The 21,901-nt window shown below is 43.5% G+C and overlaps 1 protein-coding gene across 1 annotated transcript; it reads right to left on the reverse strand.

Annotated features, from left to right (window-relative positions):
• Positions 1-18,221: 18,221 nt before the first annotated feature.
• SHISA2 (shisa family member 2) lies at positions 18,222-21,539 on the reverse strand. Its single transcript, XM_032782031.1, has 2 exons — positions 21,236-21,539; positions 18,222-18,925 (listed from the first exon to the last, which is right to left on the reverse strand). The coding sequence occupies exons 1-2, from the start codon at positions 21,537-21,539 to the stop codon at positions 18,372-18,374; spliced, it is 858 nt and encodes a 285-aa protein (XP_032637922.1). The 3' UTR covers positions 18,222-18,371.
• Between the last annotated feature and the right edge of the window lie 362 nt (positions 21,540-21,901).

A 21,901-nucleotide genomic window follows, 5' to 3' on the forward strand; every position in this document is an offset into this window, starting at 1 on the left:
GCCCCAACTCTGCCCCCTCCCTGCCCCTATTCCAACCCCTTCCCCAAATCCCCGCCCTGGCCCCACCTCCTCTCCGCCTGCTCCCCTGAGCTTGCCACGTCTCTGCTCCTCCCCCCTCCCTCCTAGATAGTCCTACACGCTGCCAAACAGCTGTTTGGCGGTGGAAAGCATCGGTTGGTAGATGGAGGAGCGGGGACGTGGCATGCTGGGGGGGGGGAGAGGTGGAGGGAGCAGGGCAAGAAGGGAGAGGGGAGCTTGGCACCCGGCGGAGTTGGCACCTATGATGTGCTGCAGGAAATAGCTTGTGTTTGAGACCTCTGCTTTAGTCTGTAAATGTCTCCTCCCTCTCTGACCCACACCAGGCCAGCCAGCTTAAGTGCAAAGCACCACCACTCTTCAGCTGAAGGTTTGTGTATGTGGACAGAATTTGCATTAGCGAGAATAAATGAGTGAACTTTGCAGTCAGGATTAGCCCTCCCAAGTTTTAGTGGAGGGCTCAAGGAATGCATATCATGAGCTCTCCAACTTCCTTGAAGGGTGCTGATGTTTGCTTTGTAATAAGCCATCTTGTGTCCCTACAGTAATTTGACAGCAGAATGAAAATAGGTGTTAACAAAACAAAAACAAACGATTTTTGAAAGAGTGTGTCTAAAAATCTCTGCCCCTCTGAGTTGCTCAGCGTTCAGGCACATATGATGTCATGATTTAACTAGTTCTTTAGTCACTGCAGATTTTCCCAGAGTTGGCAAACCTGATTTTTTAAATTTAAAAATGAACAAAAAGCCCACCCCCCCTTCCCTACAAACAATCTCTCTGGACTTTGTAAAGAAGCAAAAAAGGATTCAAGCCCAATTCCTACCACACACCCCTTTTTTGTAGTAACAGGTCACCTTTTAAAACACTTCAGTAAAAACTTTGGGAACCACTGTTTTAAAGTGACCCACCAATTACATTTTGGCTTCCTGGTGACCCACCTCACATCCAGATTCATAGGGTGGCCCCCCACCAAACTCATAGACCAGCATCCTTCTCTTCTGCTGCTGGCACCTCTTCCTCCTCACCCCACTAAGGAGCACCCACCACTCATAGTAGCATCATCCACATTTGCAACCCTAACCCCAGCCTTGTGCAGAAGGGAGGTCCCTGGGGAGGGGAACTGGTGAGCAAGCCTGCCCTGCCATCACCCAATAGTGGTAGCTCCTGACCTGTGGGGCGGAACCCAGCTTCCCCTCTGGGCATTGTGACTTGGTGCACCGGGGTTGCAGTGCCACTCAGATTTGGCTTGCCAACTCCATTGTGGAGGGGTGGCCAGGCCAGGCCAAACCTGAATGGCGCTGGGTTTTCATGTTCTAGGTTGCAACACCTGGAGAAGGGAGACAAGAACTGCTGCTGTGGGGTGAGTGCAGGGAAGGCTCATTCTCAACCACCCCCGCAAACAGGGGACTCCCCTCCACACCAGGCCCCCAGCTCCCCTGTTGTGGGAAGACCAATCGTATGGGGTGCACCGCTTTAAAATACTTTTATGCAAGAAGCAAAATACTCTAACCCCTGCTTTCCTGCTCAAAGAACAAACAAACCTATGGTAACACACTAAACAGAAGTCACAGCACTAAAGTCATGTGCGCAGCTCTCTGATTCATTCACACTGCTTTTTAGGACATGCCCTCTCTCTCCCACACCTGCACGTAGTCTGCTTAGATTGTAAACTCTTCCAAGCAGCAACCGTACCCTCTCGCTTACTGTCTGTAAAGTGCCTGGCACACACTTGGGTGCCATCTCAATTATTATTAATAATAAACAGTATTAATAGTAAAACTTGAAGACAAATGCTGTTCGTGCTCGCTTCTCAGTGCACCCTAATCCTTGCATTGCCATTTCTCACATAGGGCATTAGTCCAGAGGTGCTACTGTTAAGAAACTGAATAAAAAAAATTTTAAGCTGAAATGGTAAAAAAAAAGTTGAAAGTGATGTAAATATCAACACTATCAGTTAAGTCTCTCTGCTCACTTCCAAGTCTTTCAGTCCTCAAACTGCTCCACTGCAAGGCTGTCAATGTTGAATATTCACATCCCAGAGCCATTTGCTGGAGCAGCTGTTAAGGCTGTCTGGTGTTTCTCAGTGCCTCATACCAAACCAAAAGGGAATCAAAGTCTACACCCTCAGCTTCATGCTCAACCTCAGACAGGAGCATGAAAAGAGTATAACTTAGAAAGGTCCAGTTTCAGACTGCTAAGAAGATTTCAGAAACAAAAATCCCAGTCCCTGCTATCCATTTCTACTGTATCTTATCATCCTAGAACCTTGTCTTCTTAGAGACTTTTAGCCAGATACCATCTTCTCCCTTATCTCTTCTTTGCATTAAAAAATGGTGAGAGTATTGAATGAAAACCTACAAGATTTCCAGGAGGTGCTGGGTTCCAGGGGTGTGAAAAAGCCCCACCCTGAGCGAAGTAGTTATACTAATCTAACCACTGTGTAGACAGCCCTATGCTGAAGGGAGTGGGCTTCTCCTGTCAACATAGCGACTGCCTCTCGGGGAGGTGGATGAGCTACATCGATGGGATTCAGAGTAGCAGCTGTGTTAGTCTGTATCTGCAAAAGGAACAGGAGTACTTGTGGCACCTTAGAGACTAACAAATTTATTTCAGCATGAGCTTTCGTGAGCTACAGCTCACTTCTTCGGATGCATAGAATGGAACACACAGACAGGAGATAATTTGTACATACAGAGAACATGAAAAGGTGAGTATGCATACTAACAGGAAAGAGTCTAATCAATTGAGATGAGCTACTCATCAGCGAGAGAAAAAAACTTTTGAAGTGTAATAAGATGACCATAGAAGGTGGTGAGGAGAATTAACATAGGGAATAGTCAGTTACGTGTAATGACCCAACCATCCGAGTCCTGTTAGGCTGAGTTAATTGTATCTAATTTGCATATTAATTTGAGTTCAGCAGTCTCTCTTTGAGTCTGTTTTTGAAGTTTTTTTTCAAAAATTGCCAACCTTCAGTCTGTCACTGAGAGTGGTTAGAGAGGTGGAATGTTTCCCACTGTTTTGAATGTTATGATCTGAATGTCAAATTTGTGTCCATTTATTCTTTTGACTAGAGACTGTCCGATTTGGCCAATGTACATTGCAAGAGGACATGCTGGCATCATGATGGCATATATCATATTGGTAGTTTGAGGTGAACGAGCCTGATGGCGTGGCTGATGTGATTAGGTCCTATAATGGTGTCTTTGAATAGATATGTGGACAGAGTGGATCGGGGCTTGTTGCAAGGATAGTTCCTGGGTTAGTGTTACTGTTGTTGGTGTGCGGTTGCTGAAAGTGATATTTCGCTTCCGTGGGGAGGGCTATTCTATAGCGAGGACTGGCCTGTCTCCCAAGATCGTGAGAGTGAAGGCATCATCTTTAAAGGATACTGTAGATCTTGATGATGCGCTGGAGAGGTTTTAGTTGAGGGCTGTAGGTGATGGCTAATGGTGTTCTGATATTTTCTTTGTTGGGCCTGTCCTGTAGTAGGTGGCTTCTGGGTACTCTTCTGGCTCTGTCAATCTGTTTTTTTTTCACTTCAGCAGGTGGGTATTGTAGTTTTAAGAATGCTTGATAGAGATCTTATAGGTGTTTATTTCTGTCTGAGGGATTGGAGCAAGTATCTTAAAGTTTGGCTGTAGACAATGGATCGATGGGAGACACTCTCCTGTCTTTCCTAAAGGCTGTAGCGATACAGCTGTGCTGCTGTATGTGAAGACAAGCTCCTAGTAACTTTGGCACCTTTGGACATGTGGTGTGTAGTATTTGAATGATCAGCCCAATAAAGTTGTCTGCTCTGTGGGTTTCTGTTGGGGTTGTTTTTCTAAGTGCTGCTGAGTTGCAATCCAAATGATTGATGTTTCCATTTCATTATATAGACAGATTATTCCTGATGTCAAGCAGCTTTTTCCTCCAAGTTCCAAAAAGTTAATTTATGCACAATAGGCTATTTAGCTGATTAAAAGTTCTTTTGCAACAAGTTAACACATACAGCTGTGGAGCTACTGACTGGCAAGCCACAGTCCTGGGGAACAGCTGAAATTGATCTACAAATGGAACTTGAATGATGGGTGTTGCTTCCCACTGTCAGTTGAATGGGAACAGTTCATTAGACTCAAACAAAGCTGTTGAGCTAACTGTTCTTCCCTGTTACTCAGGCCTAGTTTACACTAAAAGGTTAGGTCAACCCAGCTACTTTGCTCAGCGGTGTAAAAAAATCCACCCCCCCGAGCAACGTAGTTAAGTTGACCTAAACCCCAGTGTAGACAGTGCTAGGTTGATGGAAAAATTCTTCTGGCGACCTAGCTATCTACCTCTCTGGGAGATGGATTAACTATGCTGAGCAGAGAACCCCTCCCGCCTGCATGGGTAGCGTCCACACCAGGGCTGGCTCCAGCTTTTTTGCCACCCCAAGTGGCGAAGAAAAAAAAAAAAGAAAAGAAAAAGCCGCTATCGGTAGCACTTCGGCAGCAGCTCTACTGCACCGCTTCATTCTTCGGCGGCAATTCGATGGCCAGTCCTTCCCTCCGAGAGGGACCGAGGAACCCGCCGCTGAATTGCCACCGAAGACTGGGACGTGCCACCTCTTTCCATTGGCCACCCCAAGCTCCTGCTTCCTGCGCTGGTGCCTGGAGCCGTCCCTGGCCTATGCTGAAGAACCATTGCAGCACAGTGGCAGTGCTGCAGTTGTGCTGCTGTAGCACTTCAAGTGTAGACAGGCCCTCAGTGTGTAACAGCAGCCACCTGCACAGTTTTTATGGGAGGAAGGTGACTGGAGAAAAAGGAATTTTTTAAAAAAAAATTTTGGATTTATAATTGGGCTGAAAACAAGCCCTTGCTAATCTTGAAAGGGAGCTACCTCCAAGCAAATTAATTTAGTATTTTAGCCAGAAAAAAATTAACATGAGCCTACTTTTCTATTAATTTAGATGCAAAAACCAAGGTCTGAATGCAGCTGATAGGTCTTGAGGTCTTTAAACCACGATTTGAGGACTTCAATAGTTCAGACATAGGTTAGGGGTTCGTTACAGGAGTGGGTGGGTGAGATTCTGTGGCCTGCATTGTGCAGGAGGTCAGACTAGATGACCATAATGGTCCCTTTGAGGACAAGCTGAAGGGCAGCTTGATACCAAACCGCACCACCATTGCAGGTTATTATGCCTGAATCCTAATCTCTCTGAATATCTTGTACATGTCCCATTAAAAAATCATGTACAATGAATATAAAATACTATATATACCTAGTGAAGGTAGCTATTTTACTTTAAAAATGTAGAGCCTAATTCTGACTTTATACTACATTTACATCTTTAAAACTCCATTGACTTCAACAGAGTTGCTTCTGAACTGCACTGGTGCAAGTGAGGGACGAACCAAATGTGCAGAACAATACACAAACTGTCTAGTGTCTTGAATCAATATGAGTCAGTCTCTCAGCGTAAATATTGAGGGAATTAGCAACTGCTTAAGACAATATTTACCTTTAGAGTAATAAATCTTATTAGTGATTTCAAAATAAATCAGCATCCTTAATTACATCCTGTAAATTGTCAGCCGGCCCCAACCCAGGCATAAGTGGGCACACTTCTATTGATGTCTGTGGCGTTTATTGCCCAGCTGAATTTGGCTCTGTGTCTAACAGTCTCAAACACTTCACTAGCTCCTTCCCTCAGATCTCAAAGCACTTGACAAACTTTAATGAATTATACCTTCTAACATCTTGGGAGACTGATAAGCATTTTCATCTCTGTTTTATGGATGGGAAAGAACAGGTCCAGGGAGGTGGTGATTTGCCTAAAGTCACAGAGCCAGGTATGGCAGACATATTTCTTTATTCCCATTGCAGTGTTTTGAAGGTGACTTAAAAAAAGGAAAAATAATTGGGGTTGTGCTCTTACATCTTTCTTCATTAATTATACCGAAGGGCCTGAAAAGTTGGTTGGTTGGGGTTTTTTTTACATTTATTTATTTTTCTACTTGATTTTTACCTTAGAGATATCAAGTCTTTACTTCCTTAGGTTTGCTGAAGGTTTCCTTGATGCCCAGAGAAAAGGACTGAGTTTTAAGGAGTGAGGCTTTTTTATTCTGACTCTTTGCTGGGCATCTGGATTAAATAGGAATTAAAAAATAAAAAAACAGAGCCTTAAGTCTGAATAAAATAAACCAACTATTTTACTTAACCAAGCTTCACTTGCTTTGCCTTCTGTTGTCATAATCATACTAGTGTTCCAGGCACCCATGAAAAATGAGGTAGAAAAAGTTGATGCAAAAAAAATGAGAGTTTTTATTTAAACAAACAGCTTTCCTTACAGACCTTCCTTCAATACACACCCTAAAGAAGCCAAAAAAGGGCCTGTGTACGGGAGTGGGTGGGGGGGACTACAACCCCTTTTCCATTTGAAGGTCACCTTTAACCCCTGGATCATGAACTTTAGAAGGCAACATCCTAAAAGTTGCTGTTAGGAATGTTGTCTGCACACTAGAAAACATGATCAAGCAGTCCCAGGGGAGATGGCAAATAGTAAAAGTAAATAAAATTAACCAATGCCCCTGGCCAGTCCAGCGCAATCCTGCAGGCATTGTCTCATGGCTGTTTGCCAGCTGTGTGCTAGTACAGCCAGGCTTGTTTTTTTGTAAATGAAAATAAGAGAGTAGCAGGAGACAGCCTGCAACACCCCAGTAAGTTTTCTGCCGTTGCAAGTGAAACATTTGCCTTCTTGCTGTTGGATTTTTGGCTTTTACTAGTTGGAAAATCTTGACAGTAGAAAGTCTGATGTTAATGTAGTGAATGTCTGCACATAGTTTTACAATGCAGTGTAACCTGTACAGGACACCACCCTTTTTAGGCAGCTTCTTCAGGTCCCCAAACCAGGACACATTGCTGCTGTCACATAAAAGGCCACTTCTAGTAAGCTATAAGCTTTTGTCAGTGACTTGAATTGCTGTTTAGGCTAGGGTTCACTGTATATTATTAACCTGAATAAAACCTCACCAACTGCCCCATTTGTTTATTTTAGGATTAGCTAAAGGAGCAACTACATGTAGGGGATGCATATGTCAGCAGCTCCCCTCAGCTGAGCTGCAATGCTTCCAGCTCTAACTAACTCCCTTGCTTACTAAAGAGGGCGATATGGAAAGTTTTATGTTATGCAGAACAGACAAATGTCCAAAGGCCCCTGTGGGAGCGAGTGGTTGGGTAACACAGGAAAACAAGAGCCACAGAAGGAAATAAACGATGCCCAGTGTGGAGGCAGAGAAGAGGGATGTGAAGGGTGCATGCCCTTGAGCACCACTAACAAGCAACATGAAAAAAATCCCAGGATCAGTGTGTGGGAGATTTTTTCCAGATATAAAGCACAAACTGAGCCAAGCAAACATGATGGCTTTTTTGTGATCAAATTACAAGATCTGTGGGTGCAGGGAAGGCAATGGCTGTACATTAACACCTCGCTAATCCATGCTGTGGTGAACCTGCACTGAAAGCAGATTTCCAGGTTTGCACTTTCCTTTAACATAGAATAGAGCAACAGAGTTCTATGGCTTGTCTAGGAGCAGGGACAGTTCACGTGCCTCCATGCTCTCTGCAGGCCAATGGAAGAGTGACATGTCACCCTAACCCTGCCCTGGCACGGGTTAAAGCCTTGAGATGAGATTACTTATGTTACTGCTGCTGAGCTGGAGGGATCAGGCTTTTTATAGGGATAGAAAAGTAGCTGGTAGAGAGATCTTCAGAAAGGCCATCCCTGCTGCCTCACTTTTCTCCTTAAGAGCTGCTGCTTTGAAGGCAGGCATTGCCTTTCTCTGTCATTCAGTCCAGCCATGGAGGGTGTATATTATTATTATTATTATTAATCTCCTTCATCTGAAGTGTCAGGGATGCGCACAGCTGGAGATGGGACACTGCACAGGGGTCTAAGGTGACACTGACCAATTGCTCTCTCAGGTGACTGGCTGGTTCTTGCTCACATCCTCAGGCTCTAGCTGATCACCGTATGTGAGGATCAGAAAGGAATTCTCCTTCCTCACCCCTGGACCAGATTGGCAGTGACCTCGGTGGGGGAAGGGGAGGTGGGAGGGAGTTTGGCGTCCTCTGCACTGTGTGGGGGCGAGTCACATGGCTGGATTATCTGGGTATTTCTCACTTAATCATTTCCCTGCCATACCAGGTGCCTCAGGCACTGGTGCCCCTCAGTCCCTCCTATTCTCAGCCTAACAGTCTAGGTTCCTGGGGGCTGTAATACTTTGATCTAGTTTCGGTTGCTGGATTTGGTGTGTGGGTGCTAGTGACCTGTGATGTACAGGAGGTCAGACTAGATGATCTGGTGGCCCCTTCGGGCCTTAAATTCTAAGACTCTATTTTAAAGATGGCTACCACCTCTTGACCAAGGGGAAAGAACTTAACCCATTTGTGCCACCTCTTCTTCCCTGCTTAATGAAGGGTAGGAGGGCTCAGGACTGTGGATGTCCTTTTCCTTCTGCATGGAGGAAGTGGTGGCTAGTTTTACTTGACTCCCACAGCTGGTCTGAATGCCCTGGGGCTCTCAGATGTTGGTGGCTCCCTTAAGAGCTGCTGTTGAAGGGGAGGAGGGCCAACGGAGGCTGCATTTCTAATGGCCTCTCTCACTCCTGATAGCCTCACAGTGGCTGCTGAGTCCCTCAACAGCTTCAATGAGAGTCAGCTCCCGCCCCCTTCAGCACCAGAATGCAGCAGAAAGAAGAGCACAGTAAGTTGCCTGGGTCAGGCATACAGCCATTCCTGGGATCAGGGATGACATGGCATTCTCCCAAATGGCATTATCTCCACTAGCCCTGAGCCAAATCACAGACCTTACTAGCCTGCAATGGGGCGCCCCTGGAAGTGTGCATTAATAAGTCTCTGCCGTAGTATAGGCAGACATTTGATATAGTGCCTCACACAATTATATTTGAACAATTATTTCCATTTGCCTTGGGCAGAAGGTCTGTCACATGGATTGAAAACAGACTGAAGAATTGCAAATAGCAGTCAGTGACCAACAGCACCATGCCAAATTGTGAGAGAGTGGACAGTTAGCACAGTGACAGGTGGTAAGCCTGGTTTTATCAGGCATGGAACTGTAGTGATCTAGCGGAAGGGTTAAACAGCACATTCATTCAATTGGCAAGTGATACTAAACAGAGGAGTGTTGCAATTCCCATTGAGGACAGAGAAATAATAAAAATGGACCTACAGAGAAGTGAGAAATCTGAGCCAGAAATAATGAGATTCAGCTTGGAAAAATACAAGTGAATACATACGGGGAGTAATATTTAATAACAAATATTCAGTGGGGGGAAGATACTTGAAAAGCAGGAATTCTGAAAAAGAACTAGTGACTTGTCTACACTTAAAACTTAAAGTCAGCATAGCTACAGCATAAAAATTCACATTCTGAGCCACATAACTATGCCAACCTAACCCCTGGCAGTTGACAAAGAATGCTTCCATGAAGATAGCTGCCATCCCTCAGGGAGGTTCTTACAGAGACAGAAAATGCCCTTCTAGCAGTACAGGCTGTGTCTACACTACGAGATTATGCTGGCATAGCTACAGTGCTGCAGCTATGCTGCTACAGTCGCTGTAGTGTAAACATGGCCTGAGAGTGAACAGCAAATGAGATATTTTGAGCGGTACAATGCTGCTATGGTTAAAGTACATGGCTGGGAGTTGAGATCTGGCTTATTCCTGACTCTGCAACAGGCTTCTTGCAGAAACCTTAAGCAATCTAATCTTTTTTAGCCTCAGTTTCCCACAAAACATGGAGATGCCTCATAAAAATGCCAAAGCTGTATAGAATATAGGCTTAAAATGGGGCATAAATTCTTATTCTCTAAAAGTAAGTGGCTAATCAATGTGAAATTTCACATAGATCTAGTTTTTAATGTCTTTTGAATTTTCTCTGTAGTTAGTTTGATTGCTCAGGATATAGTTTTAATAGCTAGTCTGCGTTGGGCTCTGGCTGAAATTTGTTCTTGGCAGGCCCACGTTTCACTGTTGTCTGCTCTCTCTTAGAAAGCATTCTATAGCTATGCAAAACTTCATAGAGAGGTAACCAGATTTGGGCCAATGGGAAGGTTCTTTTTTATGTTGGCTTTTAGGATAATTTTTAGCTGTTAGTCACATTATAACTGAAAGTTTATATGCTCTACATCAGATTAATTGAGGCTGTTTGCTTGCAAGCCTGGTGGCAGAGGTACTGGGCACATCCCAGCCCAACTGATGTGTGAAGGGCTGTATTTTTCTGTCAGATTTTATTCCAACAAGGAAGGCTTTATGTGTAGCTGTTGATGGATAAGGTGCCACCCTCAGTGAAAATGCCACCAATAATTAAACCTTTAAAACTTTTAGGAAATTAACACACATACACACTAAACCTTTGTTGTGAAGCAGATCGTGTTGGTGCACAAATGCATACCTGACACAAGTCCCAAAAGCAAAGAAATTAAAAGTTGTCACCTAACAGTACATACACGATCACAGGCCCGCATCTGACCATACCATGACTGCTATACACCACAGGTCATGCACCACATCTGTAACAGCTCCCTGGTACCCACACACCCTGTACCAAACTACTTGCTCTCAGCACAATCACTACACCAAATAGTCACAACTGCTAGGGTTGGCAAACAATCTAGTGAAGCAGTATGTGCATAAAGGCAAAAGTGGGGCAGAGTTAAAGTTGTGGTGTACAGTAGTTGTGATATGGTCAAAGGTTGGACTGGAGAATGTGTCCTGTTAGGTGGCATAACTTCATTTCTTTATGTTTGTGGCTTTGTATCAGGTGCATGTGCAGAAACCCTAACTGCTTCACAATTAATAATAATTGGTGCAATACCTACTTCCCTCCTAGAACTGAAGGGACCTTGAAAGATCACTGAGTCCAGCCCCCTGTTTTCACTAGCAGGACTAAGCACTGATTTTTGCCCCAGATCCCTAAGTAGCCTTTTCAAGGATTGAACTTATAATCTTGGGTTTAGCAGGCCAATGCTTAAACCACTGAGCTATCCCTCCCCCCACTGTGTGTAGGAATAGTTTTTATCCATACCATTGGGTATTATAGGATCACTTCATTAATACTTTAAGATTCTTCAAAAGGCTATGCCAAAGTACTACTCTATGGATTTGAAATGGAATATATCAGTTCAAACAGCCAGAATTAGTCTAGACTGCATATAAAGAGGCATTATGCCATGGAACAAGCAACAGTTCCTTCTTGCGTATCACTGGTGGGGCCCCATCTAGAATACAGTTTGTACTACCCAGTATCTCTGCGTGCCCAGAAAGAGGCCATGTCACAGAGAATTTTATAGAAAATAAATAAAAATAAGTAAAATTTATTTAAAAAGAAAGGATTAAAAAATTATGTCAGTGTATCTCTGGTAACTCTGACTAAGGGAGAACATAAATCTAAAGGGTGTAAATATAAAAGAAAGAGGAATTATTTAGGGCAGTCTGAAAAGGTGAAACTGAGTAATGAGATCAAACTGAGCAAACAAAGATGCAGGCTGCCATTCAGAGAACATTTCCTGAATCGTGAGACATTTAAAACCAGACCAAACCAAATGCTTCAGGATACACTGTAGGGAGCAATCCTGCACTGGCAGGAGGGAGGAGATGACCTAATGGTTTTTACCATCTCTCGATATTTTTTTATGCATCTGTGTGGCTGCTTATGTATTTACATGCTATTCAGTTGGTGTAGAATAGCTGTTGTATTTAAAACTTAATACTTTATCCTTTCTCACCCCCAAAAAGAAAAACTGGACATCTATCTGCAACATTTGAAGTTAAGGACTGATGTTTCAGCCTTAAGTCAAGCCATTGGGCCCACTTCATCTTTACCAACCCAATATATGTCTTTCCATTGACTTCAGTGGGAATTGGACTGGGGCTTTGTAGCAGGTCAATCAGATATCCAGCTGGCCTACTGGTCAGGCAATTGCTCCACAGTTCTCTTCAGTCTGTTCTGGAGGGGGTGGCCCTAATGAGTCATTGGCAGGCCTCAGTCCTTCCTGTGTGTCCCTTCTTCTCCCATTGAGGAGGATCAGGGTACTGGGACCTGACCCAAGGCCCTGAAGGGTTGTTGCAGTGTCCAGACCATTTGTTGGTCCATCCCAATTTACATCCCCACAGTTCACTTCCTACCAGTCTACTGCTCCTCCATTTAGGGCAAGGTCGTAGTATTAGAGAGATCAGTTTAGTCTGCCAGGGAAACAGTGCCCCATTCTCCAGGGCCTCTCATGGCTCCCAGCTCCAAAAGGTCCAGAGTGAGTATGGATCACTGCTTCTGGAGGGCCCTTAGTAATGTTGTAATCACCTATCCCATGCTCCAAGCATCAGCCTCACTTCCTGGTGCAGCCTGTATCTCCTGCATCTGTGCTACCAGAGCCCTTTTAAACTTTCCCTCCAGCTGGAGCATGACCTGCAGCTATTGGAGATGCAGGGCCTCAGCTAGCCCAGAATTGCTCAATACCTTGCTGTGATTTAGTGTGGAGTCTGTCAACCCCATCACAGGCCTACAAGAGGGAAAGACAGGAGGTTAGTCCCTGTTGGGTTTTGTCACACTCTTCAGTGTGAATATTGTATGTGCTGCTTGGCTTTTTAGCTGTAAAGGGAGCAACATGGCTAAAACCACACACAAAGCTGAGGCATTTCACCCCTTTTAGATATTTAAGGATAGGGGTGTTAGGAAAATACAGGACTGTTTGTGAATTATACACACATACATACATACGAATTCTTGGACATTTGTCACATAGAATATCTGCTAGCTAGTATAATCCTCTAAATTCTTTCAAGTTACGATGTTGAAAATAGAGCTTTTCTTTCTGAGCTGTACTAAAAACACCCCACAAATTCTGACTACATAAATAGCTTATATTCTCGAAATAAGTAAACACACCCAGCTTAGCACTAAAGAAGTTGCCTCCCTTATCTTTCCAACTTCAGTAAAAAGTGTAATAATTTGTGCTCTCACTCATTTTGAAAGCAATTTACATCTGCTCTGCTCTCACTTAACTGCAAGAAAAGATCAAATTTACACATCAGAAAAATTATTGAAATATTGACCCGTCTGTATGTTGTTGTTCTGGGTAGAGTCAGGAAAAATAAAGGGCTTTTTTGCTGGAGAAAATGGTATTAAAAACAAAACATGTTTGTCTAACATTTCCGTGAAACATTTTAATTTTTTTCAGCTGTAATTTGAATACCAATTTTTTTGGGCCAAAAACTGAAATATTTTGTTTTTAATGAGAATTAAAATTTTCCACAGAAAGCAGATATTTTTGTGACATTTTTGTTTAGTCAGAACCCCAATTTTCCATTGAAAAAGTCATGATGGAAAATTTTCAGCCAGCCTTACTTCTGAGCATGCATCAAGCTAACATGGTCTCTACAAACCATGAACCACTCCCTCCTCTGCAAGTTTTTTGTAATACCCTTGGTAGAATGTTTTTACCCTGTGCCTATAATCTCTGAAGAGTTCTGAATGCTTTTATACTTCAGGTATGTACTAAACCCACTCAACCATGGTTGTGTAAATTTTCCCACAGTTCTTTCCCATTTTTCAGTCAACAGCATTTATAAGTAACAGGGTCCAATTTCCTATTAATATAATTTTTTCCTCCTTTGCTTCCAGCAGAACATCTGCCCTGCTTCTCATCACAAATGTCAATAATATCTATGCCAGTCTAACCAACATCTGGAAACTGAATGAAACAGCAAGCACCAGGAATTCAAAATCCTAGTTATAGTCTCAGACATTGGAGTACCACTGTACTGAAATGTGCCACTTTACCACAATGGAATTTTTGTTTTATTTAGGAAAAATATTTTAACTGGCAAAGGATTACTGACGAGTGAAAAGCTTCATCTCAGTTTAGGAAGGAAAGGGAGAAGGCAAAAATTTGACCATGAAATATTAGAAATAAATTCTTAGCTGATAAATATGATCGTAACAAAAAATTCCTCTTAAAAAAATTCCATGGTAATAACCCAAAATTAAAGCTTTTTCATCCCACCTTTTGGTCACTTTTAGACCATCAAGAAACACATAGCTCTGTAATTCCACCCTTTAACTCTGAGGAGCTGGTAAGTTATTTATGGAACAGAAAGCAATTGCGGACACATCTGCATCATTTTCACATGATTACTTTGTGTCATTTTAATGAAAAATCTGTAGATTTAACTAATCTCAAAGCAACTGTCTACCATTATTATAGAGATTAATATCACCAGCAACAGCTATTGTTTCTTCATCACTAATTGGGCATGCAAACTAGAGGTTAAGAATGTCAGAACTTAAACTTTAGAACACTTTTTTCCCCTGTAGAGAGGAAAGTACTGACTCTGTTTCTGCTACAGATGTAGTTAATGGCAAAGTGCCCAGTGAATTCAACAGAGGCAGGATTGGTCCAGTGTGTGATATTGCCAGATGTAGATTATAATATGAAAGATTTTAGATGATTTGGATGCAGTTGGGAGCTAGAATACAGTACCCTTCCATGAGACAGCACAGATCCTAATCAACAAGGTACTTAAGCAAGTGCTTAAATTTAAGTACTGGAGCAGACTAACTGAAACCAGTGGGTACTACTCACACGAAGTCCCTGGGTGAATCAGTACCCTTGAGCACTATTTTCAAATTAATTCAAGGCACAAAAACTGTCCTTTGATTTAGTTTCTACACACTACATGCAGTTGGTGTTTATCTCAGACTTAAAGCTGCTCTGTAACAGAATGCATGTATAATGGACCAGATTCTGCCACACTAATTCAGTTACACTTTGAGTGTCTTAAAGGTGTGAGCATGAGGAAGAATGGCATTTTCCAATATTTTCTATTCTTTTAAATCCAATTTAAAGGCTCAACCCTTATTGTTTGCTAAAATATGGAGCATTCGGCTATTCATTAGAGAGCTAGAGAGTTGTGCTTAGTCAAGAAAACTAAGTCAACAACTGAACCATGTTATTACAGTAGTTTGACAGCAATAAAAAAAAAATCACACCATAAAATATTTATTTAACAAAGGGTTTTTTTCTTCACTTGTAAGAAACACTTTATGTCAAGTGCCCTGTAAGAGATTTAAAAACTTTACCAAATGTTAACATTGATTTTACATTATTATACACAAGATATAAAAGACCACATCTCACAAACTTCCTTTTATTACAACTCAGGGTTTGGTTTTTTCCCCCAACAGTTGTAAATTAATTTCTACATACTTAAATTTAACTTAATTTTTTTTAAACAACTAAACAATGTACAAGAGATTCACCTGAATTTCATAAATCAGAGCAGGTGTCCTTAACAGGGCATGTGCTATGAATGCAATGCATTCTGGGAGAGAGAAAAATAGAGCGCTAACTTTATTCACAGCTGAAAAAGTTAACATCAGGCTCTGGGAAACTGTCTTCCAGAAAAGAAACAATGGACCTGATCCTGTGAGATGCTGAGCACCTTTAATTACTCTTGAAGCCAACAAAAGTTGAGGGCGTTTAGGCCTAGATCTAAAAGTATTTAGACGTTGCTCTGCACAGCACTGAAAGGCCTAGTTCCTCAAAGTTATTTAGATGCCCACTTCCCATAAGAGTTGGGTGCTTTTGAAAATCCCACTAGGTGCCTAATATCCTTAAGACTTAAAATGCTGAGCAGAGCAATGTCTAAATAGCTTTAAAAATTTGGGCTCCAATGCTTTGTAGGAGGCACCCAGCAGTTCTCAAGATCAGCTTGTCTTTTCTAGTCAAAAGAAATAAAGTGGTTCAAAGGATGCCTCTTTCCTAAAAGTTATATATGCTGTACTATTGTTATGGTATCAGCCAACAGTAGCAGACCTGATGTAAAATCCCTACTCCTTTTCTTATGTCAGTGGTAAAGAACATCTCTTCCTTTTGCTTTTTTGTGTTGCATGTTTACAAATAAACCATTACACCTGACATACAGTCCATGTAACAAAATGGTTAGCATCAGATTCATTGCAACATAAGGAATCAGTATCAGACCATAAGAAAACATTTTATCAGTTCTAGTCTGGTTAAAGCAATTTAATGTTTTCAGTATGCCCTCAGTACTATACTGTCATTGCAAACATAAAGAACAAATTGATTGAAATGCAGATTAATTTAAAACGATGAAAGCAGCCTTAAAGACATTGTTGGTTTTGTTTTAAAGAAGTATTAAATGCATGTTACAATTAACACAAACAGATTATTCCTTGTACAGTAAAAGCCTTTTCACCTAGCATATTGGGGGGAGGGGTGCTGGTAAATGAAAAATTCCAGTTAACTAAGAGTTTGGGTGCAGGGGTGGAGTTTGGGGTATGGGAGGGGGTGTGGGCTATCGGAGGGAGTTTGGGTGTGGGAAGGGGCTTGGGACAGGAGGTCGGGACACAGGAGGGTGCGGGGTGCTGGATCCAGGGGGCACTCACCTCGGGCATCTCCCTGCCAGCAGCAACCTGTCCCTGCTGCTCCTAGGTGGAGGTGCAGCTAGGTGGCTCTGTACGCTGCCCCTGCCCTAAGCACTGGCTCTGCAGCTCCCATTGGCCGGGAACTGCAGCCAATGGGAGCTGTCGGGGGGGGGGGCGCCCTGCGGGTAGAGGCAGCACGCACAGTTGTCTAGCCATGTCTCTGCCTAAGAGCAGCAGAGACAGATCACCATTTCCAGGGAGCCATACGGAGTCAGGTAGGGAACCTGCGAGCCCCATGCCAACCAGACTATAAACCAGACTGTCTATGAAGATTAGAAATGCAAGTTTATAGAACTTTCTGGTTGGTACAGGGCCAGATAACACAGCTTTTACTGCATATTGGTTGGTTCTTTAAACTCAGGAGATTATCTATTTTATCACAAATGGAATCAAAGGTTTTAGTGCAAAGTCACCCTCTGCAACATGCCATCTGCTTGAAGGCTTAAATATTTCTACATTGTGCAGAAATATTTCACTTATAAAGCAATTATACAAAATGAAAAGCTATTAGGACTTGAGTTTTGGTTGTTGTTTTGTTCATTTTCAACGCAAATAACAAAAAATAGTATTTCCTGAAACTGACTCCTAGTCTAGCTGTGCAAATCCTTCCAAATTCACTTTGGATTGGCAATATTTTAGCATCAGAATGGGTCAGCAGGCCCTGGAGTTCAGAAAGGTTTGGGTTAGAATGAATCCCATTTTCCCATGGTTGAATTGCATTACAAACCCATGGGAAAGATCTTGGTTTGACATGTTTGTGCACATTGACACAGGTTTATGTTTCACAGGAAGTGGGATTAGTAGCCATATTTGAAGATACACCTCTACCCTGTTATAACGCCATCTGATATAACACGAATTCAGATATAACGTGGTAAAGCAGCGCTCTGGGCGGGCGGGGCTGTGCACTCCAGCAGATCAAATCAAGTTTGATATAACACGGTTTCACCTATAATGCGGTAAGAATTTTTTGGCTCCTGAGGACAGCGTTATATCGAGGTAGAGGTGTGCTACATGACCTTTCTCTGCAAGCACAGTTCAAACTTGAAATGCACAGGACAACAGCAGTATCAAAGATTTTGATCAAAGCAATAACCTCATATCTGTTTTTTATTAAAGTTCACTGAGATAAATAAAGACTGTGCAAACCCCTATTGGTTCCTGAACATGAATCAAACTCAAATTGAGAATGATTCCAAGTGCACTGGAAGTTAGAGCTGAATGTTTTACACACTTCTAATTCCTACATAAATATAAGGGACAAAGAAAATAATCTTGTGAAAAACTAAGAATAACACCTCATTCCACCTTGAACCTAAGGTGGGTAAGAAATCATAGGAATTCGTAGCAGGTTTCTAACGTACAATAATTGCACAGTTTAGTCTTCCATTGACAATGTGATTGTAAAGCAATATTAAATGTTGTAAAGTTGCTGGGAGAAAGGAGAAGAGAGGTTTCTTAAATACTGTGATCTTGCACAGTGTAACAAAACTCTTTTTACGAAGTAGCCAAATGCTTTCACCGTGCCATACCTGAAGGGCACTTAATAACTCAGGCATTTATCTCTCACACACAGTTATCTGAAATGCATATGCATCTTCAGCATAATTCATTGCCACTGTTAATCATGAACTGGAATGGAAGCATATCTGGAAATGGTAATTCAAAGATATCATTACACAGCTTTTGGCAATTGAATCCAATGTAAAGAAATGGTTTATAAACACTGTCTGACATGCATGAGTCTTTCAAAATTATTTACAAATGAGGTTCTACAAGCTTCATTCCAGAAGTATTTCTCCTCTGCTTAGGTGCTAAAATATGTGATTTTTTTTTTTTTTTTTTAAGTTACACAGTCACTGCAGGGTACATCTTCTGTTCACTATTGGCATGGGGATAGGGAGACTGAATCTGCCTGTATCCACTTTGCAGACCATCCAGGAAAGGTGGCACTGGGGTCATAGGCATAGAGTCATGTTGGACAGCATAACCTACATACTGTGGGTGCAGATACTGCCCTTGGTGTGGCACAATCTGGGTAGCCTGCTGGCAGTTCAGTACTGAGAAATTAGTAGGCATGTTGACATAGACATTATTCATGGTCCCTTCTGGCAAACAGCAGTTGGTCTGTGACCTAGTAGGGGGGGCTCTGGCACCTGAATTGGCACTGGAACTGGAGCTGGCAGCAGTACTTGATTGACGAGAAGAGGAACCACGGGAGGTACTAGCACTTGGAATCATGGGAATAGTCTCCATCAGCCGATTACCTCCAGGTGCTCGGCTCTGCTGTGGCTCTTGCTTGGGTCGCAGGCATCTGCAGCAACAAGCTGCTACTACAGACCCCAAGATGATAAAGGCAACAAAAACAGATCCAACTATAAGGAATGGCACATAAATAGGCACTACAAAAAGAAACAAAACCACCGTTATTAGGAGTTGCTACAAAGGCCAAACCTAAAAAACAAAGTTATACAAAGAGAACAAGAGAATCCACTGCTTATTTCTTTCAGTCACACAGCATTAATATACTCAAGTCCTCCAGAGAGAAATGATTCTGGAAACTAAACATTCCACTTGCTACTTCTCATAAAAGGACTACAGAAAATATAGATGCTGCAGAAATTAATAGTTGGGATTTTCAAAGAGCTTACATTGGAGCTCTGCCCACAGAGAAAGGATGGCCCAGCAGTTAGGGTGGTAGGCCAGGACTTCCAAGACCTGGTTTATGTCCTTGTTCTACCACTGCCGCCTTGTGTGATCTTTGGAAATTCACTAGGAAATTCATCAGTCTCTCTGTGCCCCACTTAGCTACTCCCCTCCCTCACAGGTTCTCTTAAAGACTATGAAATGCTCAAAATGCTACAAAAGGGGGACCACATCTCTCTTACAGCCAACATGGCTGGGACTCGTTCTTTTCGTTTAAGACCGTCAGCCCCAAGACTTAAGTATTACTAACCCTTGAGATGGCATTACCTGACCACATCAGCTGGAACTATTACTAATGAGATGTGCAGGACACAAGACATTCAGAAAGACTAGTGACAGCCATCAGATCGTGGTGAGCAGCAAATAAATCTAATACGTGATTTTTAGAAAAAAAATCACTTGTTTTTAACATGTAAATGGAGCCATATCTTCGCTGAAACTGGAATGGCTAACAGAGTGACTTACATACGCACAATTATTAAACTAAAGGCTGTTTAGCCTATCATTTTTTGTAATTTTAACACCTTTTAACAAACAGTTTCTAGTATAATTGTTTATTTCTGTATTGGCCAAATCCTGTAGCTCTTCAGCAGGTGCCTGCACTTGCTACAGTCTGCAACACACAAGTTTTCCAAGTCTGTCCTAATTATAACACCACTTCAGGCTAGTTCTAGTGTGTTCAGTATTTGTGTATGGCCAGCAAATGTGCTAGAGACTCACTGAGGCTTTTCCCAAACAGCACTAAAAAAAGACTCTAGTTATTCCTTGATATTTAGTCATAAATGCAGTCTTAAAAGGTGGTATCTAGGCTTGAAGAATTTATACAATTAGACTATTGTGACTGGTTAGAAGTCATTTTGAAATCCTATGTAATAGAAGTTATTTTTCCTAAAACAGTTGTTCCCTTTCAGGGTTTTTTTCCCCCTTTCTTTTTTAATTGGAAGTGCAAACAAAGCTGAAGGAATGATTAAGTATACTGCTGCTATATAGGTCTGACACAGCTTGTTCAAGACATTCTGGAGACAAGTGGTGGTGTCATTTAAATAAATGCAGAACTTAAAAAACAATCAAAGGTTTTGTCATTTGTAAAGTATCCAAACTCCTTGACAGTAACTTAGCTTTTTCCATGTTTCTGATTTTAATAGTTGCAAATGATGGACTAATTGACAAGTCTTATTTGGAGTCCAAAGATTTGACATTTGCATTTCGGTCCTACTTTTATCATGACCCTGACAACAAACTGAGGATATTTGTGTGTATGTCCTTCTGCTGTTGTTAGAAAAAAAAAAAGTGTTTGATTTACATTTAAGGCAGAAACATATTCTCTTCTTTTGTCTCATTTTTCAACTGATCCTACTCCCAGAAGTATTAGTAATAAAAAATATGTGCTGTAAAACTAAGGGGAATTACCCATAAGTGCATGTGGATTCACCATGCCCAGCCAAATCTTAGTCCCTCTGAAGTCAATGGCAATAACTCCCTACAGGTCTATTAACAACATCCCAGGTAGCAGTTAAGGGCTCAGCTGTCCTAGGCAGGGCTGAAAATGAGGGGTTGCAGCTCCCCTCGTTAAAAGATATGTCAGAAATGTAGGAATGTTTACCAGTCAGCCCCTGCTCCCAAGAAGTCTCTGCACTGAGGGCTTGTTCCCAGGCCACTAGGCGTTAGGCTGACGCCATTAACCCTGCAGGGCTGGGTGCTCTCAGACCTGTGTTCAGGTACCTGTGAAGGTAGAGCCTGGGCTCACCAGGACACCTGGCAGCCAGACTGGCTGGGGGCACTCTGGATTGGCAGTGCCAGCGCCTCCTTTTGCCCGGGGGCTCGGAGTGGCTAAGCCTGGCTGTCCTATAAGCGTCCTCCCATGAGGGGCTGAACTGCCTGCTCGCCTGGCTGCCCCGCGCCCATGGTGCACAGCTGCCCAGCCTCGGCGCGTCGGGCTGGCCACGCTGCAGAGCCGCCAGGGCTCCGGGAGGGGGCTGCGCTGGGCCGGGGGGGGAGCCGCATACCTGCTGCGCCATCCGGGCCGTCTTTGTCCGGCCGGCCCTGCTCGTCTGCCCCCTGCTGCCGGTCGTTGTCGCACACGCCCTGGTCCAGCCTGGCCTCGGCGCTGGAGCAGCAGTAGCGCAAGGCGCAGCTGCCGCAGCAGATGGTGGCGTCCCCGCCGTCAAAGCGCTCCGGGCACTGGAACCCGTCCCGCCAGGCGCCCTGCGCGTCCAGCCAGCCGTGGCAGTACTCGCCGCTGGCCCCGGCCTCCGCCGGCAGCAGCCAGCCCAGCGCCGCCAGCAGCAGCCAGCAGCGCCCGCTCCACATGGCACCGCTCAGCGGAGGCGGCCGGGGCAACAGCGCGCCCGGCAGAAAAGGGCGGCGGGGGCTCAGCACGCACGGGGCTCCTCTGCTAGCACCCAGCTGTGCAAGGGGGGGGGGGACAAAGCACCCAACTGTCCCGGGGGAGGGCTGGTTGCGGACACAGCACCCCGCTATGCCGGGGGGAGGCGGGGCGAATAAGAACACAGCACCCCGCTATGCCCCAGGGCGCGGGATAAGAACACAGCACCCCGCTATGCCCGGGGGGGGCCGGGGCGGGTTGCGGGCACAGCACCCCGCTATACTCAGGGGGATAAGAACACAGCAGCCCGCTATGCCCGGGGGGCGGGGCGGGTTGCGGGCACAGC

Source organism: Chelonoidis abingdonii, chromosome 1, assembly GCF_003597395.2.
Source record: "Chelonoidis abingdonii isolate Lonesome George chromosome 1, CheloAbing_2.0, whole genome shotgun sequence".
Classification (NCBI taxonomy): Eukaryota; Metazoa; Chordata; order Testudines; family Testudinidae; genus Chelonoidis; species Chelonoidis abingdonii.